The following is a 22,186-nucleotide window of genomic DNA, read 5'->3' on the forward strand; positions in this document are numbered from 1 at the left end:
TGATGCTAATTTATTACACTAAAGGGCTCTGTGAGAACGGGCGACAATAACTCCATGATGCTAAATGATGTACTTTTTCGCTTTAATCTACTCCCATCGTTTCGTCGTTGCCAGGGAACGGAATGGCATCCCAACGAATGCGTCGCAAGTGACGCTTTGGATCGTTGATATGATTTCGAGCATGCAGCCAACGACGGTTATCCATCATTATGATGGTACCCGTGGGAAAGTCGGCAGCCGTGAGGTGTACTACAAACGGCGACTCTGACTGGGCCGCTGCCCCCGTGGATTGTAAGCACACATCAAGTTCTTCAAGTGCCTTTGAAGCCCTTCCCGTCAACGGTGTTATGATATCTCTTCTGAAACGTATCATACAGGATTGGCTCTCTTGGTCAATAGCCATCAGATTTCCTACAATTTTCTGCTTCGCCGGATCCTTGACAAACTCCTTGGGAATATTGATACAGTACTCTGGTCGCATCAACGATGCCTGGGTAGATGGAGAGAGAGATTGGTTCAGCCGCTGGATGTTCATGGCTGACAGAGTCCCTCCACCAAACTTGTCGTGCTGAAGAACTTGGAGGGCAAAGTATCGTGGAGGCATTTCTTCATAGCTGCAGTCGGTATGCCAAGGAAACTCTTCCATTGTCTCAGATCTTGCACGGTGGTTAGTTGTCTGAAAGGAGACGCTTTCTGGTCGAACGTCCCAGAACCATCCGCGTGAGGCGCTGTGCGAGATGGGAAGCTGATGCCTATGACGCTGATGGAGGTTGAGAACAAGTTGCCTAAGGTACTGGCTATCGGCGTCTAGAAAGCCCAAGCTGATCTTGAGTATGCCATGTTGCCAGAGTTGCTCGTGGACCTTACGAACATGATTCTGCTGTGTTGAGTGTTCAATGGTTGGGGCAGTCAGATGAGGCACCTTGAGCGGCTGCACAGTACTAGATCCGGTATAGGAGTGAATGGCAGTAGCTGCTTCAGCAGCATAGGTATGTGCTTCACGACAGTGGCTTTGATCACGGAGCTTTGTTGACAGAGACAAGCTGCAGGCTCGACGGACCAGAGGACGCATTCTGAAAAGTTGCCAAAGCATTGGCGTAGCCTGGCACACAGTGGGTGAATCTGTAAATGAGGGTACTTGATATGAGTCGGGGTCAGCAAAGCAGGCGATCCGGTTAAAGTCATCTGTACGGAATACTCCGTACGGGGAACCTTTCTTATTCTCCGCAATTCGAGGACCCTTCACAAGCCTTACACTTTTGCCACCATATCTGTATGGGGGAGTTTCAAAACAACTTAGTTCTCACATGATCATAATCATTGTCATCAAAACATGTACAATGGTCCCATGGGTAAGAAAAGCCACGCGACCAGGTTGGGGATAACGGCCAGTAGCGTATGTAGTAGTTCGATTTTCCAGGCGACTTTCGGTGTAACGGTACTACCCTTATCGCGACTCGTTAGGGCCAATAGACTGAAACTACATATGTTGTATTACGTTGACAAAATTGCGTTATCACTATTCATTTGGAGGATTCGGCCCCCTGTCGATCTGTATAATGAATCCCCGCTATCCCGCCACTCGTCGTGCTGATAGCACTAATACAAATTTGGTATGTGGTTACACAAAACCCACAAGCAACGCCATGGTGTAAATGTAATGAGCCCTTGTCTTAAACACATAGGGTTTAAAATAGCACCTATGTGGACCTTGCGACAATATTATGTAAGCTCTAGACAGCGTATATCAACCTAAATGACAAGGATCTTTCTACAGGCATTGTCAAATCAAACGAACATGCGTCAACGGGCACCTTGGCATAAGGTCATGCGTACCAAGAGTCGCTCGTTTCACTCTGTACGAGCGCTATTGAAATCTCGGAACAAACCCACAAAAAGCTGAGTTGGTATGTTCGCGTGGAGCCTTTACCACTTTCGATCCTTCAAATCCTTCAAAGTCATGGAGTCATATACGTGCTGCGGTGCCAAAAAGAAAACAATAGGACCGTTTTGAGTTGCAAGCAAGCCTGATACAATTAGATACAAAGCTGAATTACTATAGAATTTCGTGCGCTACCTGGCAAGTAAGGACCCATTACTGAGCAGTAAAAGACTTGGTATAAAAACAAGGTCTCGTATCTTCTTACACCTCCCCCAGGATCAGAAGCGATGTTGTAACGATCCCGGTCTCGGGGATGATAGCCGTTTGGTAAGGGTCCAGTGGAGTCTGCTCCACGAGTATACCCTGATATACTGAGGCTAAGCACTACAGCACGGGTCACAATGTCGTTCACAGGCATGTCATCCGGCTTTGCAGGTTCTGATGATGATATGGTCAAAGTTTTGTGCAATCGCTCGCGTCGCTTTCTATTTCCACCATACCCATGATACTAGGGACCATTGAGAGTGGATTTAATGTGGACGAGGCGCTTACGCGCTTCTTCTTCTCCGTAACAGGCTTTCCCCGCTGGCTGATCACGGAGCGCTTGGTTTGGGTTCCGTTTTGCCTGATTATCTGACCACCTCCTCAGATGAGGAGACTGCCCCATCATTTGACCACCGATAGGTACGAGTTAGTTACCTAAAATGACAACCAATGGTCACTATGTCTGTATGCATATTGTGCCGTAGACTAATGATCCTCTGCAAGCTCTTGAGATGTTGGATTTAACACGCTAAATATGTACATCGTAAGACAGTCTTTGCGTTCGAGGGGATAGCTAGGTGGAAAGGAGGGAACTGTTGTACCCACCGCACGTTAGTCTAAGTAGTGGCAAAACAAGAGAGTCTGCCTTATCTTACCCATGATACTGAAATCAAATGTTATGTCTACCGTTTGTAAATATTCTTTTAACAAATACACCCTGTTAGCAATTACTTATTTACCAGTGAACAATATCTTTCTATGTTTGTTTGCACATATAGTATGTACAATTGCTAAACAAAAGAATTATTCCATTGTGGCGTTCTTCAAACCTCTTTCTTAGAATCTCATGTTGAGTCCAAACATAACTAGCAACACGTTGTACCCAGCAGGCAGCTTCACTACAACGTGGAAATGTGAGCATTTTGCATCCTCAGCAAAAATAATGAATCTCATACTCGCTGTTGTGGCCGTTCTGGTGCTAGTAGCGATCGTGCGCTATCGTTCTCAGCACGACTCCAGACTCTGTTCATCCGAGATTGGGCTAGAAGACTTGAAAGCACTAAAAGTACGGCATGATGTCCACTCGACAGTCATGGCTATGATCAACGATGAAGGTGCTGGATCATGGCCACCACGAGCCACTCACGACGAATTTCCGCCAGCTCTCCGCGCCTACAGACAAATTTATGCTGCCATGGCGCCATTGCTGCCAACTGCCAATCCATCACTTGACGATGAGTCCAATAAAATACGTTGTCAAGATTTTCGCTCCCGTATGCAGACTCTGCTTAGCGAGAAGGTTGACATGATGGCGACTCGAAGTGCTTTGGAAGCCGTTCAGTCTGGCAATTGGGATACCTTCCCACGAGACGCTTACAATGGTTTCTACTCGTGTATTGCTTGCTTGCGCCACGCTTATCGGTGAGTGGAAACATCCAATTACACACTATAGCCTATAAAAAGACTGAACATCTGGTCCTGTCTGCAGATGGGCATCCAACCCAGTTCTCAGGGTTACACAAGAGGAAAAGCAACTTCACTTCCCTTTGGAGCTGGATATGCCATGGTCCTATATACAGCGCAGATTCGACATTACATCTCCCAGCGGAAATATTATGTCAAATGTTATTTGCAATCTTGATTCATATGGCCAGATTGTATATCCGATAAATGAGGGAATGTCTGATGCGATAAGAAGTACAGAACTTGCCTGGTGTCACATATTCTACGATTCGGAAACCATGGTAGGTAATCCTCATACATACATGAGTTGAGTATACTTGATTTACTCATGACAGGCTATTCCGATCTACTATGCCATAATTCAAGCTATCATCAGCTTTGAACGAGGTGACAAGAAGTCATGCCTTGCTCATATTGAAACGGTTTCCATCAATCTGCGGAAAGTATTGCTAAATTTGTACGAGAAAATGAACGATCCTCACGTAGCACGTGCGATATGGGTGAGACATATATCGGGAGTTCATAGCTGGGGATTGACACACGAGACTGATGGCTCTCCTGTCGAGTATGGTGGCTTATCCGGTAGCCAGATTCTCCTTTTCTTGGCAGTTGATGCCTTTCTAGGAATCGATCGCTACCACTCGGATGATCAACAAAAGAGACATATCTCTCTTAACTTAAGGAATGTAGCTGCAACTATCCGCAGATATTCTTTCAGAAAACTACTCTCAGAGAAATCCGAGGATGATATTGCCTTAGAAAATGCATTTCAACGCATGGTCAAGCAACTCCGAGTAAGTGGAGGAATAGCTAATTGAAAATCCTATGTTTACTTCATACACTTACCAAAAGTCTACATAGTCTTTCAGGGCTGTTCACAAGGTTCGAGCAGTTCGTTACCTCTCGGCCCCTGCCCCTGAGCGAGTTCCCATGACAGCGGCGCTCTCTGTTCTGCCTAGCCAAGCAGAAGAAGGAATTGCCGCCGACGCTTTCAAATTTGTTGATAGATTGTTGACCAAGAGATTGAACGAGACAGTTTAATCCTGTGCGGCGGAAAATTAGAGATTGTTATTCACATGATGTGTTTGGAATGAAAAGGGGAATTGAAGAAGTTTTGTGGCAATCAAAGGTGACAGGCCAATTAGAGATAGAGCAGCGACAAAAGTTACTCAATCATGAAATAACATGCGGTTTATATGAATATTTTCCATTCACAAGTCTTGCTGCATGAGCGCCTCATAAGAAAAGATTTGGTCGCTTTATGGTTTCTATTGAGCAGTGTCCAAGTCAATATAATACAATGCCGCCGCCGTCCAAGGCAAATAACGCCGTAGCCCACTATTTTACGCACTTTTGTTGGTAAAGGAAAAGCTGAGAGAAACTTATTTGAATCGAAGCCTTGAAGAACCTCTTCATTAAAATCTATGGCCTATGTTAAGGTACATTATGCAGTAACTGTGACAGGCATGCCGCAGAACTCGACATCAGATGGCGGGCTGTCCACAGCAAACCAGTCCCTGCCACAATCACCAGCATAAAAGAAGTCCTCCATGACCTGATACTTGATGGGCTTCCCTGTGGCTGTACGTGGTAAGTCCTCTCCAGGCTCCAAAAGTCGCAGTATAGCAGGCAACTCTGTGACGTCTAGATCGGCCTGAATATCTGCTCTGATTTGAGCTAACGTAATTTTATCCAACCCTAGGCCATCTTTGATCCTGATAACAGCACCACACAACTGCTTCTTTTCTTCCACGGGTACGGCGACAACGCAGACTTCAGCAGTGTAGGGCAGCCCCATCAAGCAACGTTCCACCTTGAGGGCAGAATAGCGAGAATTGCCAAAGACAATGTCTACATGAAAAGAAGAGGAGATTTAGCATTTCAAATAAACACATCAGTGTTGGAATTCGAAGATACTTACAGTCATCTCGTTCGCGGCCGTGCAAGAGCAACTCGCCGTCTTTCAAATCGGCCATGTCTCCGGTTCGGTAGTAACCCTCCTCATCGAAAGCCGCCTGTGTTGCCTCGACATTGCCAAGATAACTAAGTCTCGGTCAGTTCAAAACAGGATTTCTTGAAGAGTGTGAGAGTTTCCACGATCCTCACCCTAGAAATTTATGAGGAGACCTAATGGACAACCTGCCATGTGTTCCCTCTGACAGTTTCATCTCCATGCCAGGCGCGAGTTTTCCAACGGAACCCTTGTGCAATCAGAGTTAGAAAAGAATAAGGAATAGAAAATGCTCAAGTGATCACTCACGTTTGTTCTGGATAATCCCATCGTTACCAACCCCGTCAGCTCGCTGGCCCCGTATCGGCACTGCAGCGGAAGTCCGATGACCTCTTCCCAAAAGTCTACCGTCGGTTGCTCGACCAGACCTCCAATGCATAAAAAGAAATCTAGCCCTTTGAAATGTGCTGAAAATGTTGCTTGTTTTTCCTTTGTGAGTTCTTCATCACCCAGCAGGATATCCTTCATACCCCGAAGAAGTGCTGGATTGAAAATAAAATAGGTGATCCGATTGTTTCGAAAGACCTCAAGCACGTCTTTGGCACTGGCCGGGCATTCGAGGGCGAACACCATTTTGCCAAGGGCTATGCTTTCAATTACATTCTTCGCACCACCGAGCCAGTGGCTCTCGTTATAATTGATCTGGGCACCACCTTTCTTCTCAAGCAGTTCGGATGTCAGGTTTACTGGATGAGACGTGAGGCACGTTCTTCGGATCACGACACCCTTGGAGTAGCCAGTGGTGCCTGATGTCATGCATACAAACCCAGGACCATCTGGGTCCAAATAGAGAGCTTCATCGATACTGACATCAATTGCCGGTAAAGGATGAGAGTTGCATGCAACAGGTAGCACAACCAAAGATTTCCCCTCGATATTTTCCATATGAGCCTCTAGTCGTTCGAGCTCTGCAGTGCAACCGCGGTCAAACAATACACAGTCTGATTTTGCCCTGGAAATGACAGAAGCCTGTCTGTCCAGGGCTGCTCTGGGGTCTGGCCTCGAATTAACATTTCTTTCTTCTTTCTATGATCATGGTCTGGCTTACCTAGTGGCACATAAGCTCCCCCCAATGCTCTTACGGCAAAGAACGCGACAGCATACTCATACCCGGTTCGTGTGAGAGCTGTGACGTATACATTCTCCTCACGAAGGAGACCCTTTTCGCCGAAATTAGAGGCAGGCAATGAGGACTTAAGACGATCGCGAGTCTCCAAGACGTCACTCAAGAGCTGTGGGTATGTTTTCTCAAAACCTGCGAAGTCCTTGATGATGACCTCTGAAACCGGTACCCGCTTGGCAGCTTCAAGCAGCTTGACAAGAATTGGGTCGTTAGGGAAACGGGGAGCGTCTTGAAGACGAGGTGCGGTCTCTGCCATATTGAACTTGGGCTGTGACTTTTTCACAAGACCTTAAGAAGCTTGTCACTGTGAGAACAGTCTCTTTACCCAAGACAAGGATGTTTTCCTCTTGGTAGATTTACGAGATTAAGGGCATAAGTGAACCGGTTCTCTCGCTGGTCTACTCCGAAAATTGTTGCTCTATCCGTATACTGGATAACTTCAATAATATGCTAAACGGGTAACGATGCATTAAGCGGGGACATGCGAAGGTACTTCCAACAGTCCTTTGTGCACAATTTGCTCATCTGGCCGTTTATTACTGTAGTCGTACAGGTAATAAATTATTGCCGCTAGGTACTGCGTACCGGTACTTGGGAGGGCTCTAGATGCGAACTATTCGGCATGCAATTAATGTCGAACCACACACTAGCGGATACCGATTCAAGCACTATACGAGGGTTGCACGGATCTGACGAGGATCTTACAAGGAAGCTTAACCTGGCAACGAAGCTTATCTTTTGCCCGAGGCTGTGGCGGCGGAGCTGGGTACCTACATACGTATACCCTTACCTTAGACCGGGGTTACAGTCTTGGCACCACTAGATATCAACTACGCGGGTATCGCGGCCGGCGGCCGGCACGGTCGGCAATCGGTTCCGCGCTCTCGAAGTACCAACTGGCGGAGCTTGGTGGGACCGATGGCACCTGTGCCATGTCTCCCCGTTTTAGAAGGATTCGCAACGAGTCTCACACTAGCTGTCAGACTTAGTTATGTCAGACAGTAAGAAAGTGGGTTCATGATTGGCGTGCACTACCGACGTCGTTCGTCCATCGTATCTTACACACTGATGGAGCGCGTTGTGCCTCTATACTACGACTATGTACGGTACTATTGACAGCGGCTCAGAATTTTTAGAGTACCTGACATGGTCCTTGCCGAGCTGATCTAATCTCTGCTTCTCTGTTCTTTTCAATACATAATACGATCGTGTTTGATGGTTTCGTATCAATGTTAACAAAATTTCATATATGTTACCTTGTATGCAGAAGGGTAAAGATGTTGCGTTTTGGATTTGAAGGTTTAGAACTCCACAGTGCCGCACACATTTCTTCCTCCGCTATCGTTATCCTACGTCTCACTCACTAATGCGTTCGTATCGATTCTTCAGTATTGCGTTTGCAGATAATCTTAGTCATGTGATCTCTATCCTCCGCCATGCCCCTCATTTCATTGGCCTCCTTAATTGGCCGTGCAACTACCTCGTGGAGATGATGAAAAAAAAAAAGCATTGCACACAATCATTTTTCTCAATTTTTCAATATTGCCTTAATACAAGAAATTAAGAACAGTGACTAGATACTCTAACTCATCGCCCATCTCGTTCCAGGGTTGAATGGAGGGTGTGATGCCTCATAAGCGATACGCACACCAACCCTAGAATACACATCCCCAGTAGTGTAAGGAAGACGGCATGGAATGCACTCATGAAGGACTCAATTGTTCCTTCGTACCACCCTTCTGGGAGGTGTTTGAGCTCTGAAACATCATTACGAATGCGAGCAATGTGTTTTGCTGCGTCGGGATAGTCCCCAAACCTGTCCCACAACTTGTCATTTAGAATGTTTTGGTAGACTGCTGAGCTGATAGTGATACCGAGAGTACTTCCAAGGCTTCGTCCCAAATCTTTAGATCATGTTAGCAAATATGAAAGAGAAAAGAGGCCTAATAATGGCAGGAAAAAAAAGAAAAGGGAAGAGAAAGAGGTGAAAACTCACAGGTGGCAGCGGTGACGACAGCTTGGTGAGTGTGCTCAACAGCAGCAATGCAAGCCAGTAGTGTAGTTGTCAACATGGACGCATAACCAGTTCCGACGAGGAAGAAGACAATCGCTGTCATCCAGTCATGGGTGTTCTCGTTGTGGAACCCGAAGATGATGACGCCCAAAATCATGACAATCACACTGGCAATACCCAGACCAATATATTTCCCTGTCTTGTTCATTATGACACCAGCCCCGACCGAGCTGACCGAACTTCCCATTGGAGAAAAGAGGATGAGCAGGCCAACTTCTGTTGCAGTACGTCCGCGAACCTGCAGATATAGGGGAATATAAAAAAGTAGACCAAAAATGACCATAGTACAGAAAAAGTTGGACAAGCAAGCGGCCAGTACGGTTCGTTTTAACAGAAGGTTGACCGGAATAACAGGTTGCACAGCCCTTAATTCCCACCAAATGAATGAGAAGAAGGCAACAACGGACATGGGAATGGTGGTGAGAGGTACTGGGTGAGTCCAAGGAACAATATTTCCACCTGTGTTCAAACCCACAAGGAATAGGACAAGGAAAGACGTCAACAGAAAGACTCCAAAGAAGTCTATACGCGCAAGATAGGATTTTTGAGACTGTTTCGGTGCAGTTCTTATAAAGAAATGAACACCGACGGCCGCCAGGAGAGAGGGAGGAACTTGAATGAGGAAAGCAAGTCTCCAGCCGCGGTTGCTATAATCGTTGAGAAGACCGCCAATGACGCCACCCAACATCGCTCCCGACCCAAAGCATAGGTTCAACATGCCTTGAACTACGCCTCTCTTTCTCAAAGGAACCAGATCAGATCCTAAGAATGTAGCGATGCTCATGAGTCCACCGCCGCCAATCCCCGCAATGACTCTACCCAGAATCATCTGAGGCGCGTTGGTAGCGAGCCCACAGATAAGATTTCCGACAGAGAAGGCGATATGGCTGAACACCAAGCCTGGTCCGCGACCAAAGATATCCGTCAAGCGACCAGAAAGCGGTTGACAGACAGCATTGGATATGAGATATGCTGTTGCCAGCCATGGTAGCAAGCTGAGAGACCGGAACTCGCTGGAGATTGGCACTGTGAGGGTCGCAATGACACTGGAATCTATAGCTCCAAGAAATACGCCTACCCAAGCTGTCGAAAAGATAATGGCAAGCCTACTAAAAGGCAATTCTTGGGGTGTGACTGTTGCCTCGTCTACTTGTGGATCTGAGAGTACTTGATATCCGGCTATCACGCGATCAGATTGACCGCAGTTCCCCTTTCCATCGTGATTGAGGAGTGGTGTGCGTTCATTTGCTGCGTTTCCTTCGATGCCTGGACTTGACGAAATGCCGCTGGGAACCTCGAAAGAACTTGCAGGTCGTGGCATTTTCTCTTGCTTCTTCCTGCCTCTTACCAGTCTTCTTCCACCGTGGGACTTTAGCAGTCAACACAATTGATCAAGATGAGGCAATATTTTCGTCGTGGGGAGAAAATCTCGGCGACCATGACCTGATAGCAAATCATAGAAAGTGACAGAGCCAGAGAGATATGTAGCAGGCAACTAGCACACCAATTTAGGCCAGGTCGAAAATCAGGTGATATAATAGTGAGTATCTAATAAATTCAGGATGCAATCTTTGAGGGGCATAACTTTTTTCAACGTTGAGTAGCATGTGACATGCTTGCCGGGGAGCCACGTGAGCTGCAATGAACTAGGAGAAATGTCCATGTTTATCTCGTGTCATTGTCCTATTCGCAATGCCAACACTCTTTTAAGTGCAAGTGATAGAATATTCACAAATCGATGATTACTTATAAGTTAACAAAATGCATATACAAATTACCCTTTTGTCTACTACATTTTAGTCGTTACAGTACAGCCACCTGTGTCGACCGGGGTCAGCAATTAAGACTATTCATGGTTGTTGAGACGTAATGTGATTGCATCATTCTAAACTGATAAGGCAACTTCATAATTTGACTCTTTGATTGGCTATTAAAACTTCGAAACTTGCTATGACCCCAATCCGGAAATCAAATTCGTGAGCAGTACTATACACGAGCATTGCAGTAGTCTCTTTCATCACTGCAACCCGTTCTCCACTTTTAAAGTAACGCACGGTCTCCGATCTGAGTGCAACCCTGCTTCTTCATTTCATTTACAGGCATGGTCTAACCATGATGACGTGAGATTTTAGTTGTTTTGTCTGAACCAAAGTACCTTTACTCCACCGCTCTCTTGAGATAAGGAGTATTTTGCCGCTTAGTTGTAAGATCCTGGATGACTAGTCGTAAAAGACAATGTGCACGGTAAACTCAAAATGTCCCCAGCTAGACCGAGTGATGGGCTCACAGCGAGGGGTCCACCTATCAGAACGGGGCGTGAATAATGAGAGCATGGGACGGGAGCTGGGACCATCAAGGACACAGGTCCCCTGAAATTTCTTGCCAGGCTCACATACTGGTAATCTGCAAACGATGAACGCTTAGCCGCAATAACAGACCAAGGCAATACCGCATTATGGTTAGGCGGGGGATCAGCCCAAATTCGGTGCCAACATGAGTTCGAAGTTGCACAAAAACAGAGACGAGACTTTTCCCGTCATGCCGACGAAAATTATCACCTAGACTTCGCGACTTATGCTCGCTTCTCTCAAGAAGCAGGTTATCTACAAGTGTTGATCCATACACCAAAGCAATAGCTCTACTCACGATGAACGAGAAGCTGCCAGCAGTAGTTGGCCATATAGCTCCTGAGAGCCTATGGCGTCGGGCCCAGTCATCGCTCATACCTCTCCGCCAGACATTACTTCTGATACTCACTCTTTCGGTTGTTTATAGCGTCTATAGGATTCCAATACTCAAAGAATGTCTGAAGCAGCCGCTTGCTACAGAGACTGTAGAGAGGGTACCATTAGAGATCCACATCATCACCAAGTGTGGCAATGCAAGGGTTTGTATTCCTTCAACAAGCGTCTTGAAAACAAAAACGGCGAACTGCTAATGACAGATCTGTGCAAAGACCGCCTTGACGGACTTATTACTTCCTACCATCGAGCGTGTTTACGACAAGGTCGACTTCAGGCTGAGCATCGTTGCAAGGTGAGTAATTTAAAACCTAGAAATAATTGCCAGGAGTTTCTCACCATGTTCACACCTCTCAGGCCAACAGAAGATGGTATAGTCTGCAAGCATGGCCCCGAGGAATGCAAGGCTAGTATCATGGAACTGTGCGCACAGGAGACGCACCCGGACTCCAGGACTTACATTGGCTTCATCGAGTGCTTGACGCACGAGTACGAGCGGATTCCGGAGCGCGCACACTACGAAGTCTGCGCTTCGAAATTTTCCGTAGATCTTGAGGCAGTCGATCAATGCGCTACCAGAGATGGAGGAGCATACGGTTTCAAGCTACTTCGGGAAAGTGCTCAACACACTATAGATGTAAGTGAAAAAGAGTTTGCCCAATGTCCTTGCTGGCGATATCTTCTGGTCGATTTTCTGCGGTTTATCCTTCATGTATAAACTGACATCGCTCGTAAGGCGGGTGTGCGTATTAGTGGCACAGTTCGATTGAACGAAAAGATTTACTGCATCCGGGATGGGGACAACTGGACGGATTGTCCCAACGGTCCTAGTGTTGATAACCTCGTCGATGCCATCGAACATTTTCATAACGCGACGACAAGGTATGTGAAATGCGCTGTTCGTTCAAGAATCTAATGGTTAATGTGAGATTATTAGTGACCTGTGATACTTGGTTTTCTACATTGCAGCTTTTTGGTGTTGAATAGCAAAGCAGTGGGGGTAGCATGTCCGGATAAACATGGCTGTGCATCTCGATGCACGAGCCAGAGTGGCGTAAGGTGTCTACAATTTCGCGGTTTATTCTCAGTTGGTAACGTAGCTTGCCTAACCAATCCACTCGTTCAACTGTATAAATTATCTTTCACATACCATTTTATACGTGATCAATTCGGCGATAAAGCTCTCAGACTTCACGCTGGGTTTGCCAGTGAGTTCAGGGCCCTTAGTTCAATAGGCGTGGGATATGGGCTTGCGAGGTGAAATAATTGGCATGAGCTGTGTCACAATTTGGGAACACGGGCGCTGACTGCTGCCATATAGATGTCGAGTGGAGAATTAGCAAGTCAATGTTAAGACTCTCATCTTGACAACACGGAAGAAAAAATACTTTTGTCTTGTAGGGCGACCTGTGCCACTGCTACTGGTAAAATATGGTAGGAATTTACTGAACAGACTCTTCAGCCGCACTCGGTTGTCAAGAACATACGGCACTATGTTCTGGAAACACATGTGGTTTCTGGGTGGAAAGGCGGCGATCACTCCCCAGACAAGAAATGCAACTCATCATGACACGCTTTTATTCCCTACTCGATACGGCGTCCACATAGTAGAGGTGTTCGTTCTAATCAGGCTCCGATCAGGCCTTCTTAACAAGCACGCCCTGAATCCTAGGCAAACAACTAACCAAGTCTTCAGGCTCCTCAATATCCTCGGGGTTTTCCCACTCTCCACCGTTAATGATATCCGCCAACACATTCCGGGTCATATGACATCCGATAAATGTGCTCCAAGCAGGATTCAAAACAGCTTTTTACATATTAGCCACGTTTGCACACGTCTTAGATCTTCTCTTAAGTAACTTCCGTGATAAGGTCCCACCTAAGAAGAAAGAAAAAGAAGAAAAAAAGAAAAAAGGGAAAGCTAATGAAGACGTACCTTGCTCTACAGCCGTCAAATGGCTTCTGCTCCATCCATGTTCCCAAAATATGAATTTCCCTCCGGGTTTAAGTAATTTCCATATCTCTTTCATTACCGTCTTTGGATCCTTAACCGCGCATAAGACTTGGATACACAACACGGTATCCAAACTCCCTTCCGTAATCCCCTCCGCTCTTAAAACTTGGCTATCTTCGATACCAGAAATAATAAGCTTATACTTATCCCCCAGGTTATGTTTTTCCACCTTGGTCTTTATGCCGTCTTTGTAGCTGGAGTTAGGTTCAATACCGTAGACTTGACTAACGCGAGACATGTCAAAACGATGAATTTGATTGCCTGGCCCAGGTCCCAACTCGAGAACAACACCGCTAGCGGCCTGTAAGAGCGAGGGAATAATGGTCTTATCTTCGAAAGCGATGAAACCGTCAGCTGCACTCAATTAGTCTCTGTCAACAAGTTGATGGCGGATGTGGCAGGTAGATTACAGGTTATGCAGAACAACTTTGCTAAAGCGGCATCTCGAATTTCCGGTATGCGCCCAAGTGCTCCGAGGCCGTTTTGTCGGTAAGACTCTTTGAAGGCTGCCCAGTGCACTGAAACAGGGGAGCAATGATTAGCAGAGTTGTGGAGGCGATTGGGTGCGACAGAGGCTTACGGCGAATAGAGAACCAGATCAGGCTCAATGGGCGGAGAAAGTTGGCAAGGCGGGGACCTGGAGCCATGTTTGTCTGCGTGAGACGGTCACGCCTAATGTCGGACCTCTACGGGAAAGACTCAAATTACACACAGAAAGGAGGCGGGCGCTCAATTGATTTCGCAGAATCAAGTATGGATGCAAGTTGTGTTGGGGGAGGAGACAGAGAACTATATGTATTATCGCGTGAGCACTGCTACGGAAGGTCTAGTAGATGGCGCGTGTTAAACGACTAGTAAAGAGGAGAAGAGAAGAGAGATTAGCGAGGCACGCAGCCGCTCAAGGTGAAAACTTATCTAGGCCGTTGATCCACGCGCACCTGCGCCACACCTCATGCTGGTAGGTCTCGAATGGCTCCACGCGTGGATTTGCGAGTGTTGTCTGGAAAGCGTGGTGATATCAAGAGGACGAAGACGCTAAGTATCTAAGGTTAGACAAGTGGCACTACCAAAAGTGCCTGCGGAACTACGTAAGCATCTAGACTAGCCTTTGCTTTGATCAACGGTTCATCCCGCAGCCACGCCTATTAGGAGTTGTGGTTAGCTTGCCCAACCAAAGGAATGAGACCCGTGCCGCAACCCCTCCTTTTCGATGGACGAGGCGCCCCATAGATTCACGAGCACCCATGAATCTATGGGGCGCCGATGGACGGGTAACGTTGACTAAGTTAGTGAGGCCCACTTGTAAATCCTCGGTGTTGAATACTTATCTCTCTGTATGCGGCGCCTCTACAGCGCATATGTACCTGCCTAAGGTAGTATCGTGGTTCAAACCTACTGAGCCTAGGCCTTGTAAATCACAGTGGGTCACGTTGTTCTGCAAGGGGGGAACACATCCGCGCTCGATAAATGACAGATCGCCGGAACTAGCCAGGAATTGATACTTGACCCATGTCCACTTTTCTGCCCCTCAAACTACAGTACCATTGTACCATTTGGGACGTCGGGATATATCCGAATTGAGGGTATCCCACTCGCTTAGACTGGCTAAATAGTCTGGATCTATATAAAGCAGGATGTAGTGCATCAAGCGTCCCCATTTTTATTTGCGTGCTAGTGGTCTCACGGCATATATTGCAGGTACTGCATATCTGCCCAGCCGCGGGAGCAATTGCCCGATGCAATACATCGCGGGTGTGGCTGACTGAATAGGTTGAGCCAGTTCAAGCGGATTGGCCCGCGTCAGTGGTGGAGAAAATGTTTCACATGCTTCCTGGTAAGCGAGACCCTTACCTTTTTTTTTTTTTTTCCCTTCTTCCCCTTGGGAGCTCCCTGTGACCTCGCTACTGCATCCGGCACAGGATTGGCACTCTCTATTCTATATGGACAATCCGGGTCAAGGTGAGGACGAGGGCCCAACAAGTGAAAGCTGATTGTTGTGCCTCCATCACCAGCCACTGTCACAGAATTCTGTCGCACAAGTTGAATATGTTTGCTACGGCGCACACGCAAACACACTTGGCCATTTGCGAGTTGAAATCATGATCAATATTTCTTAGTTTTTAATTTCAGATTACGAATAACTGCCTACTAGTAATATGGTCGGAAAGTCTGCCTTATCCAGCTAATAACACCAGGACCTTGTTGCGTATCTACGTATTCCAAATGTGCTTCTAACAAATAAGCCGCATTGCCTATTCTCTCTACTATGATGTCTCTCCATTTCTGTTATAGTTAGCACCACTATACTGTAAATATTGACGAGAGGATGCCTTACCTGAGCGTTCTCCCAGTCTCGCTTCTGTAGGCTCTTGCTAAGTCCAGGCAAAGGTAACGGCGTGTTATGCCAGGCAGATGGCGTGAACACGACATGGTGCCAGTCAGCGTGTCCATTTATGCCCGGTCCGTAGTAAAACTGTCGTTCGAATACCTTGTAAACTCTGTTCACACCACTGATCGTACGGGTCCGCCTGCATCTAGCCCAGAACTTCCACCGAGTGCATTTTGACTCTCTCAGAGAGCCGGCAAAGCTGTCAAAACGGCTGGCAGCCCTAGATAGTCGCTCGACTGCGTCAAACATGACCGTCAGATCAACCTTCGGAGACAACAAGTCGCGGTCTTTGAAATCCTCTAGCCATCCCTGGAATGCTAATGCGTAGTCTGTGACGTTCATGTTCAGCACCCCTGGCTCTACGAGGTGTGCCGTCATGAGAGCCCACATCTTCGCACTAGTGACGTGATACTTCCATCCAGGGTCACCGACTTCGTCCATCCATTCGAAACTGTCGAAGCCCGTATGGTATGGGAAGACGGGCTCCCCCAGGGCCGGTGTGAAGCCAAAATCAAGTGTCGAAACGCAAGGAATGGACATGAAACGGTTTGCATCGCCGCTGCCGGCAGGAGTGATATTGCCGCCCCAGACATCTCGCACAGATTGACCAGCCGCGGTTTGATTCGGCGACAGTACGAGGTCAGTCACAGAGAGAACCGTTGAGTACAGGAGCGGACTGGCCTTGGCGTGGAAATGACTCCCCGACGCCGCAACGACAACGTTGAGATATGCGACAGCCGAAGCTCTCAACCAGTCAAGATGTTTAGTGACCCAGAGGAGGGAGCCGACTTGAAGAAACTCCTCCCCTTCAAAACTTGCGAAGATTATGGTACGCTCTGGGCGCCAGCCCTGCTTAAGGGCTTCGCCAAAGCTGCGGACGACCTCGTTCAACGCGGCGGAACCACTACCGGGATCTCCGGCACCGGGGCCCCAGGCGTCGCGATGGTTGCCAACGATGACCACCTCGTCGGTTGTCCTACCAGTAATCGTGCCAATAACGTTGTGGATCTGGGTATCCAGGATATCCGCGTGGTTAGTGACGTGTAGAGAAAGTCCAGGAGGCGATGGTCCAACATTATAGTCAACACCGTAGTACCCCAAGCCGCCCAATTCCCAGAGATTACCAAACTCTTTTGCTGAAGGCCCATGACCGTTCAACTTGCTCAAGAGCTGGATCGCATCAGCAGCGGACATGGGTATGCAGGGAATACTAGGTAATTGGCCCCCGTTGAAGTCATCTAGATGATACCGGGTGAGCAAGAGGTATTTGATCGGTGCAGACAAGGATTACTCACCGATGCTACCAAGACCTCCTCTCTCGATTGCCTCGAGCGGTCGCGCTGGTCCGTCAGGAAATGGTTTGTATCCATTGCCCTCAGTCGTAGGGCCGTCATTTCCAGGATCGGTGTATAGAACCACACCGATCATACCCGCCGCTTGAGCGTTATGGACAGACAGGGCACGAAACATGGACAAGTTCTTCTCGCGCACATATGGAGTTGCAGTGCCCAACTTGATGATGGCGATTTTTCCTGCGAGGCTTATGTTACGCTGAGCGAGATCGATGAAGTCTTGCGGGCTGCCGAAGTTGCAAAAGACGTAAGAGCCAGAAATGTTGCCATTGGCTGAAAAGCCAAAGTACGCGGGTACGAAGCCCACAGAGGCGTTGGCGTCCACCAGGGGCGCCTCGTAAAGGACTCGGTCATTCTCTAAGAGAGCGAGCCGCTGCCCATTTATCGGCAGTGGAAGCTGGGTATCGTGAGAAGAAATGGTAGTGTTTATGACACCAAACTCCTTCCACTTGGCTTGAGTCCATTGGGCTTGCTTCAGGCCCTGGCCGGCAAGATGCGTGTCCGACGTATAATAAGCACTCCAGTTGCGTACATGTTCATGAGAAGGAACGGAGAGCAATATTTGGCGCAGATCAAAATTAGAATGGGCGGCTATGCTCGGGATCGTACCCCAGTAGCAGTAGTAAGAGAAGACAACGAGCACAACAATGATAGAAGCAGACCACTTTGGTGCACCTGAACGCTTCAGTCGAGGCGATATAGACTGAGGGAAAGCGTCAAGCTTCATGCTGCTAAAAAGATGGTGACTGACTAGTATCAGCCTATACAGACTGAGGAAACCTTTCGTTTGTCAGAAGCGTACAGGGTATGTGGGATAGAATCTTCAGTACCGAAAATGACTCAGAGACAGAGGAACAGAAATCGAAGAGACCCAACAGCAGTCAGATTTTCTATGGTGAGATAGGCTCAGGTAACGAAGGTCTGGGTATAACTTCATTAGCTTATTAGCTATATACCGAGAAGTGCAACTCGCGGATAAATGCTTAATGGCTAACTCAATAATGCATACACTATACGGAGGCTCTAGCGGTAGATGGCGCTAGTAAATTACATAGGTAATCCGCGCCTTGTCTTTTGCTGCGAGTTTCGCAAACGATACGCGGTGGAACCATTGAGGAGTCGTTGAATTTAGTCCTGCAAGGTACTTTCCACCAGCCCCCACTTTGTGGGTTACTTATAATGCGGGACTCTTATCACTCAGATGCAGTAAGTCCCATTTACCTCGGTCCTAGCGGTAGTTAGCCCTCGGTGGGCTAGTTAATCAGGGGTGACTCTAGCTCAGAAGCAATCACGAAAGCCGAATTTGGCATCGCTACGGAAAGTATAGTAGTTCGTGCGAAGGATGTTGAACCTGGTTGACCGCGATAGCAAATCAGCTGGGCTTACTGTTAATGCAGGGTTGGTTCATTATACAGGGGTTCACCTGAACATGATGTGAGATCATCTGAGTGGGGCCCCTAGATCTCGCCTGAGTGTATCCATTTCCGTGATACCACTTATCTTAGTCCAAAGCGCACACCTGATGTAGACATAGATCTGAACGGTACAACTCTGCACCCCAGAGTTGCAGCATTATCTCGCAGTACTTACGTGTTCTTTCGCTAGGTTTGAGTCGGGTGGAAATCCTACACTGATCCTAGCTTCTGCCATTTACGTAATACAAGCCATTATATCCTGCCTTCGATAGCCTTCTACCTAGATCAGATACTGCGGCCGCTCGTACGTCATGAGTATATTTGCTTACGTCCATATTGATTCCACCAATACAACATTAAACTGCTTATGAAGAAATTTCCAAGATAGTCATAACTCTATAAGTCATTAATTATTGTAAATGTGAATTATTGAGCTTATGTCGTATTTCTTTTGTGTAAGGAATGTAACTTGATGTAACACGTGGTACTTGCTTTGAACTCCCTCTCGAAACTGGGTGCTCTCTTGTCACGTACAAAGCTGATAGACGTATGTTGCCTGTCTGGTTCCTCATCAGACAACGTTCCTCCGTTAACCATGACGATTCTAATACACATGGGGGGCCTCGGCCTGCCGATCATATCTGCTCTGCTTTGCGTGGTAGGTACAGTATCACACCCCGTGATCCCTAAGTTATTTGAGTCAGGGTGATCGCTGACATGTCAAAATATAGGGCGCGTGTTTGTTGCTGGGAAAGGCGGTTTACAATGTCTGGTTCCACCCGCTGGCGAAATTTCCTGGTCCAAGATGGAATGCTGTTTGGCACCTCCCAGCCTCGTACGAGTTTCTGCGGGGAAGGTTTCCCCGGTACCTACACTGCCTCCATGAAAGGTACGGCGATGTTGTCCGCGTTCGCCCCGGAACACTGTCCTTCTCTAGCTCTCAAGCCTCCAAAGATATCTTGATCAACAAGCCGGGACGTGATCAGCTGCAGAAAGACCCAGAATTGTTCTTCAAGTCGCCAAATGGCGCTTATAGTATATTGAGTGTACCGAGTGATTCGGACCATAGCCGGTATCGTCGCCTTTTGTCGAGTGGATTTTCGGAGAGAGCAATAAGGGACCAAGAGGCTGTTCTTAAGACCTATGTTGATCTCCTCATACAAGGCTTGCACCAAAAGGCCAAAGATGGACCTCAGGATATGGTGACGTGGTTCAATTGGATAACTTTCGATGTGATTGGCGAGTTGACATTCGATCGATCATTTGATTGCCTGAGGAACCAAGCCTACCACGAATGGATTCCATTCGTCTTTGGAGGTGTAAAAGCCATAATGATCCGAAGCGAACTCTCTCGCTACCCCTTAATCACCAAGATCATGATGTGGCTAGACCGTGAAAAACTTCTAGCAGCCAGAGAAAAGGGATTCAGGTTTGCAGAAGAGCGGGTCAATCATCGCATTGCCTCCGCCACTGACCGGCTGGACTTTTTGAATTACATTCTTCGCAAGGGAGGGAAGGAAAGAGAAATGAGCCGTGCTGAAATCGAAGCAACCTCTTCTACCCTAGTCTTAGGTGGAAGTGACACGACGGCGACGCTTCTGGCAGGCACGGTGTTCTACTTGCTCCAGAACCCGCAGGTTAAACAGAAGCTGGTGGCCGAAATCAGAGGTGGGTTTTCAGACGAAGCCGAAATAACCATGACTACCGTCGGCAAACTTCCATACCTCCTTGCGACTCTAGAGGAGGGTATGCGGATGTATCCTCCGGTCGCTCTTGGATCTCCACGTATAGTCGGGGATGAGGGTACAGTGCTCGGGGGGTATCTTGTGCCGCCTAAAGTAAGAAACTTATCCATGTGAAGAAAAGGCCAGTCGAGATTAACGCGCATTTAGACTCATGTTCTCAACAGCCAGTACGTGGCTGCTCACTCTTCAAGGAACTTCCACAATGCCGAGTCCTTCGCCCCTGAACGTTGGCTTGACGATCCTGTATACAAAAATGACGACAGGGCTGCTAGCCTTCCTTTCTCCCTAGGTCCACGGAACTGCATCGGGAGAAGGTAAGTCTCCGTACAAAGGGCATCTGTGTCTGAATTTATCTAATTGTATCTTAGTCTTGCATACGCCGAGATGCGCCTGATAACAGCCCGACTTTTATGGAACTTTGATATCGAAATAGGTCCAGATATTAGCACGTGGATCGAGCAGAACAAGAATTGGACGTTGTGGGAGAAGCCACCTCTACCAGTGCTGCTGAAGCCAGTGCGGTAACGATACTAAGCTAGCTCGATAGTGTCCTACAGCCGAATGGATCTGCGAATAGTGTCGCTGATCCGACACGCCGTAGCGGTGCTGTGGTCTTTCGAGTGAGGATCAAACAGTTATCACTTAAACATAACCGTTTTGACTTATAAGTAAGGCTTATTGAGCCTGAGCGATTATAGTTAACGAACCTCTTTATTTTATACTCCATCCAAAACTATTTCTATGATCTAGAGATGTCACAATCCTGACCACATGTATAATCACTCGCCATCTAGCCGACATTATGGGCACCAGAAATGTCAGCACTTTGTAAAACCAGAGCTAGATTCTTGGTACTGGACGGTAGAGCAGGAGATCCCCGCCGTGGTTCCAGCGGCGTACATAGGCCAACACGAACAGGTCGACAGATCGAGCAAGCAAGCATGGGCGACGGCATTCCAAATTACTGCAAACAAAGTGAATGGTGCTGTATGCCAGTACGGTCGCTGCCACTGACGAAATTGTTTGTTATTAGAGCAAGAGGAACCTGACTTACGCGCAGTGCGCTAGAACGGGGATTGTAGAACATGGTTGCGTAGAATGAGACTGATAGCGCGCATCGGCTCGGCTGGCTGCAAGCCCTGAGAATCACAATATCCTATGGCTGCATATGCCCAGAACAGAAACTGCACAAACGGAACCCAACGTGATTAACATACGTATCCGCTTTCGTGGTCGTTGCATGAAGCCAGAGATGGGTCACCAACCAGTTCTAGGGTGCCCGTCATTGAGCGTTTCAGGATGACTCAGTTCTACCTGACATTTTCCAAATATGAAATCCACGATCCGTGAAACAACGCCATCTTCCGAAGCTTGTCACCGCGGAGAAGGCTGCAGGAAGAGGATGGATACGAGATCAGGAGAACTGTGATACAAATATCAACTGCAAGGCCGTCATATTCGACATCTGTTCTTCAGATTACATACCAGGGGGTAAAACACATTGATGAATAACCAACTCTAACGGATCAAAGCGTCCATCTAGTTTGAGTATACCAGCTCCAACTAGTGACGAGGCTGTAGATATTGATTCTATGTGGAAAAGAAGAAGACTTGGTTCATCCACAACTTGCGATGCTGCGTAAGATTTGAGATACAGAAAGTTACTAGTACAGATGAGTGTCGAACCCCAAACAAAGTCTTTTGGCCCGTTT

At 47.4% G+C, this 22,186-nt stretch overlaps 8 protein-coding genes across 8 annotated transcripts; 3 read left to right on the plus strand and 5 right to left on the minus strand.

The window, feature by feature from the left end:
* Positions 1 to 82: 82 nt before the first annotated feature.
* BKA67DRAFT_651167 (uncharacterized protein) lies at positions 83 to 2,549 on the minus strand (the record flags this gene model as incomplete). Its single annotated transcript, XM_046106062.1, has 5 exons — positions 83 to 1,271; positions 1,340 to 1,480; positions 1,931 to 2,027; positions 2,078 to 2,320; positions 2,435 to 2,549. The coding sequence occupies 5 exons, from the start codon at positions 2,547 to 2,549 to the stop codon at positions 83 to 85; spliced, it is 1,785 nt and encodes a 594-aa protein (XP_045951861.1).
* Positions 2,550 to 3,089: 540 nt separating this feature from the next.
* On the plus strand, positions 3,090 to 4,651 carry BKA67DRAFT_595736 (uncharacterized protein; the record flags this gene model as incomplete). The annotated part of the gene is made up of 5 exons (XM_046105202.1): positions 3,090 to 3,137; positions 3,183 to 3,568; positions 3,636 to 3,891; positions 3,946 to 4,404; positions 4,472 to 4,651. The coding sequence occupies 5 exons, from the start codon at positions 3,090 to 3,092 to the stop codon at positions 4,649 to 4,651; spliced, it is 1,329 nt and encodes a 442-aa protein (XP_045951862.1).
* A 369-nt stretch (positions 4,652 to 5,020) lies between these two features.
* Positions 5,021 to 7,306, minus strand: BKA67DRAFT_613281 (adenylate-forming enzyme AfeA). The gene is made up of 5 exons (XM_046105407.1): positions 6,670 to 7,306; positions 5,871 to 6,616; positions 5,717 to 5,811; positions 5,532 to 5,653; positions 5,021 to 5,461 (listed from the first exon to the last, which is right to left on the minus strand). The coding sequence occupies exons 1-5, from the start codon at positions 6,998 to 7,000 to the stop codon at positions 5,055 to 5,057; spliced, it is 1,701 nt and encodes a 566-aa protein (XP_045951863.1). The 5' UTR covers positions 7,001 to 7,306; the 3' UTR covers positions 5,021 to 5,054.
* Positions 7,307 to 8,331: 1,025 nt separating this feature from the next.
* BKA67DRAFT_527192 (major facilitator superfamily domain-containing protein) lies at positions 8,332 to 10,139 on the minus strand (the record flags this gene model as incomplete). The annotated part of the gene is made up of 2 exons (XM_046098822.1): positions 8,332 to 8,648; positions 8,741 to 10,139. The coding sequence occupies 2 exons, from the start codon at positions 10,137 to 10,139 to the stop codon at positions 8,332 to 8,334; spliced, it is 1,716 nt and encodes a 571-aa protein (XP_045951864.1).
* Positions 10,140 to 10,973: 834 nt separating this feature from the next.
* Positions 10,974 to 12,690, plus strand: BKA67DRAFT_584833 (uncharacterized protein). Its single transcript, XM_046104173.1, has 5 exons — positions 10,974 to 11,705; positions 11,775 to 11,854; positions 11,917 to 12,196; positions 12,296 to 12,441; positions 12,497 to 12,690. The coding sequence occupies exons 1-5, from the start codon at positions 11,466 to 11,468 to the stop codon at positions 12,504 to 12,506; spliced, it is 756 nt and encodes a 251-aa protein (XP_045951865.1). The 5' UTR covers positions 10,974 to 11,465; the 3' UTR covers positions 12,507 to 12,690.
* A 432-nt stretch (positions 12,691 to 13,122) lies between these two features.
* BKA67DRAFT_696436 (methyltransferase type 11) lies at positions 13,123 to 14,372 on the minus strand. Its single transcript, XM_046109347.1, has 4 exons — positions 14,154 to 14,372; positions 13,984 to 14,091; positions 13,496 to 13,927; positions 13,123 to 13,366 (listed from the first exon to the last, which is right to left on the minus strand). The coding sequence occupies exons 1-4, from the start codon at positions 14,218 to 14,220 to the stop codon at positions 13,197 to 13,199; spliced, it is 777 nt and encodes a 258-aa protein (XP_045951866.1). The 5' UTR covers positions 14,221 to 14,372; the 3' UTR covers positions 13,123 to 13,196.
* A 1,349-nt stretch (positions 14,373 to 15,721) lies between these two features.
* On the minus strand, positions 15,722 to 18,041 carry BKA67DRAFT_595738 (uncharacterized protein; the record flags this gene model as incomplete). Its single annotated transcript, XM_046105203.1, has 4 exons — positions 15,722 to 15,856; positions 15,909 to 17,200; positions 17,258 to 17,905; positions 17,990 to 18,041. 4 exons carry the CDS (start codon positions 18,039 to 18,041, stop codon positions 15,722 to 15,724), a joined length of 2,127 nt encoding a protein of 708 aa, XP_045951867.1.
* Positions 18,042 to 19,324: 1,283 nt separating this feature from the next.
* Positions 19,325 to 20,999, plus strand: BKA67DRAFT_541583 (cytochrome P450; the record flags this gene model as incomplete). The annotated part of the gene is made up of 4 exons (XM_046100959.1): positions 19,325 to 19,387; positions 19,461 to 20,567; positions 20,622 to 20,788; positions 20,843 to 20,999. 4 exons carry the CDS (start codon positions 19,325 to 19,327, stop codon positions 20,997 to 20,999), a joined length of 1,494 nt encoding a protein of 497 aa, XP_045951868.1.
* Between the last annotated feature and the right edge of the window lie 1,187 nt (positions 21,000 to 22,186).

Source organism: Truncatella angustata (assembly GCF_020726525.1).
Source record: "Truncatella angustata strain MPI-SDFR-AT-0073 chromosome Unknown BKA67scaffold_11, whole genome shotgun sequence".
Classification (NCBI taxonomy): domain Eukaryota; kingdom Fungi; phylum Ascomycota; class Sordariomycetes; order Amphisphaeriales; family Sporocadaceae; genus Truncatella; species Truncatella angustata.

Excerpts from the sequence above, each read along its gene's own strand:
- BKA67DRAFT_696436 (XM_046109347.1), bottom strand. The coding sequence starts at position 14,220 with ATGGCTCCAGGTCCCCGCCTTGCCAACTTTCTCCGCCCATTGAGCCTG. Across the intron at positions 13,928-13,983 it reads AAAGTTGTTCTGCATAACCT|CTGACGGTTTCATCGCTTTC; the intron begins GTAATCTACCTG and ends AATTGAGTGCAG. Across the intron at positions 13,367-13,495 it reads TTTGACGGCTGTAGAGCAAG|CTGTTTTGAATCCTGCTTGG; the intron begins GTACGTCTTCAT and ends ATATGTAAAAAG.
- BKA67DRAFT_584833 (XM_046104173.1), top strand. The coding sequence starts at position 11,466 with ATGAACGAGAAGCTGCCAGCAGTAGTTGGCCATATAGCTCCTGAGAGC. Across the intron at positions 11,706-11,774 it reads CCAAGTGTGGCAATGCAAGG|ACCGCCTTGACGGACTTATT; the intron begins GTTTGTATTCCT and ends ATCTGTGCAAAG. Across the intron at positions 12,197-12,295 it reads GTGCTCAACACACTATAGAT|GCGGGTGTGCGTATTAGTGG; the intron begins GTAAGTGAAAAA and ends ATCGCTCGTAAG.
- BKA67DRAFT_613281 (XM_046105407.1), bottom strand. The coding sequence starts at position 7,000 with ATGGCAGAGACCGCACCTCGTCTTCAAGACGCTCCCCGTTTCCCTAAC. Across the intron at positions 6,617-6,669 it reads GGGAGCTTATGTGCCACTAG|ACCCCAGAGCAGCCCTGGAC; the intron begins GTAAGCCAGACC and ends ATTCGAGGCCAG. Across the intron at positions 5,654-5,716 it reads TCTCCTCATAAATTTCTAGG|TTATCTTGGCAATGTCGAGG; the intron begins GTGAGGATCGTG and ends ACCGAGACTTAG.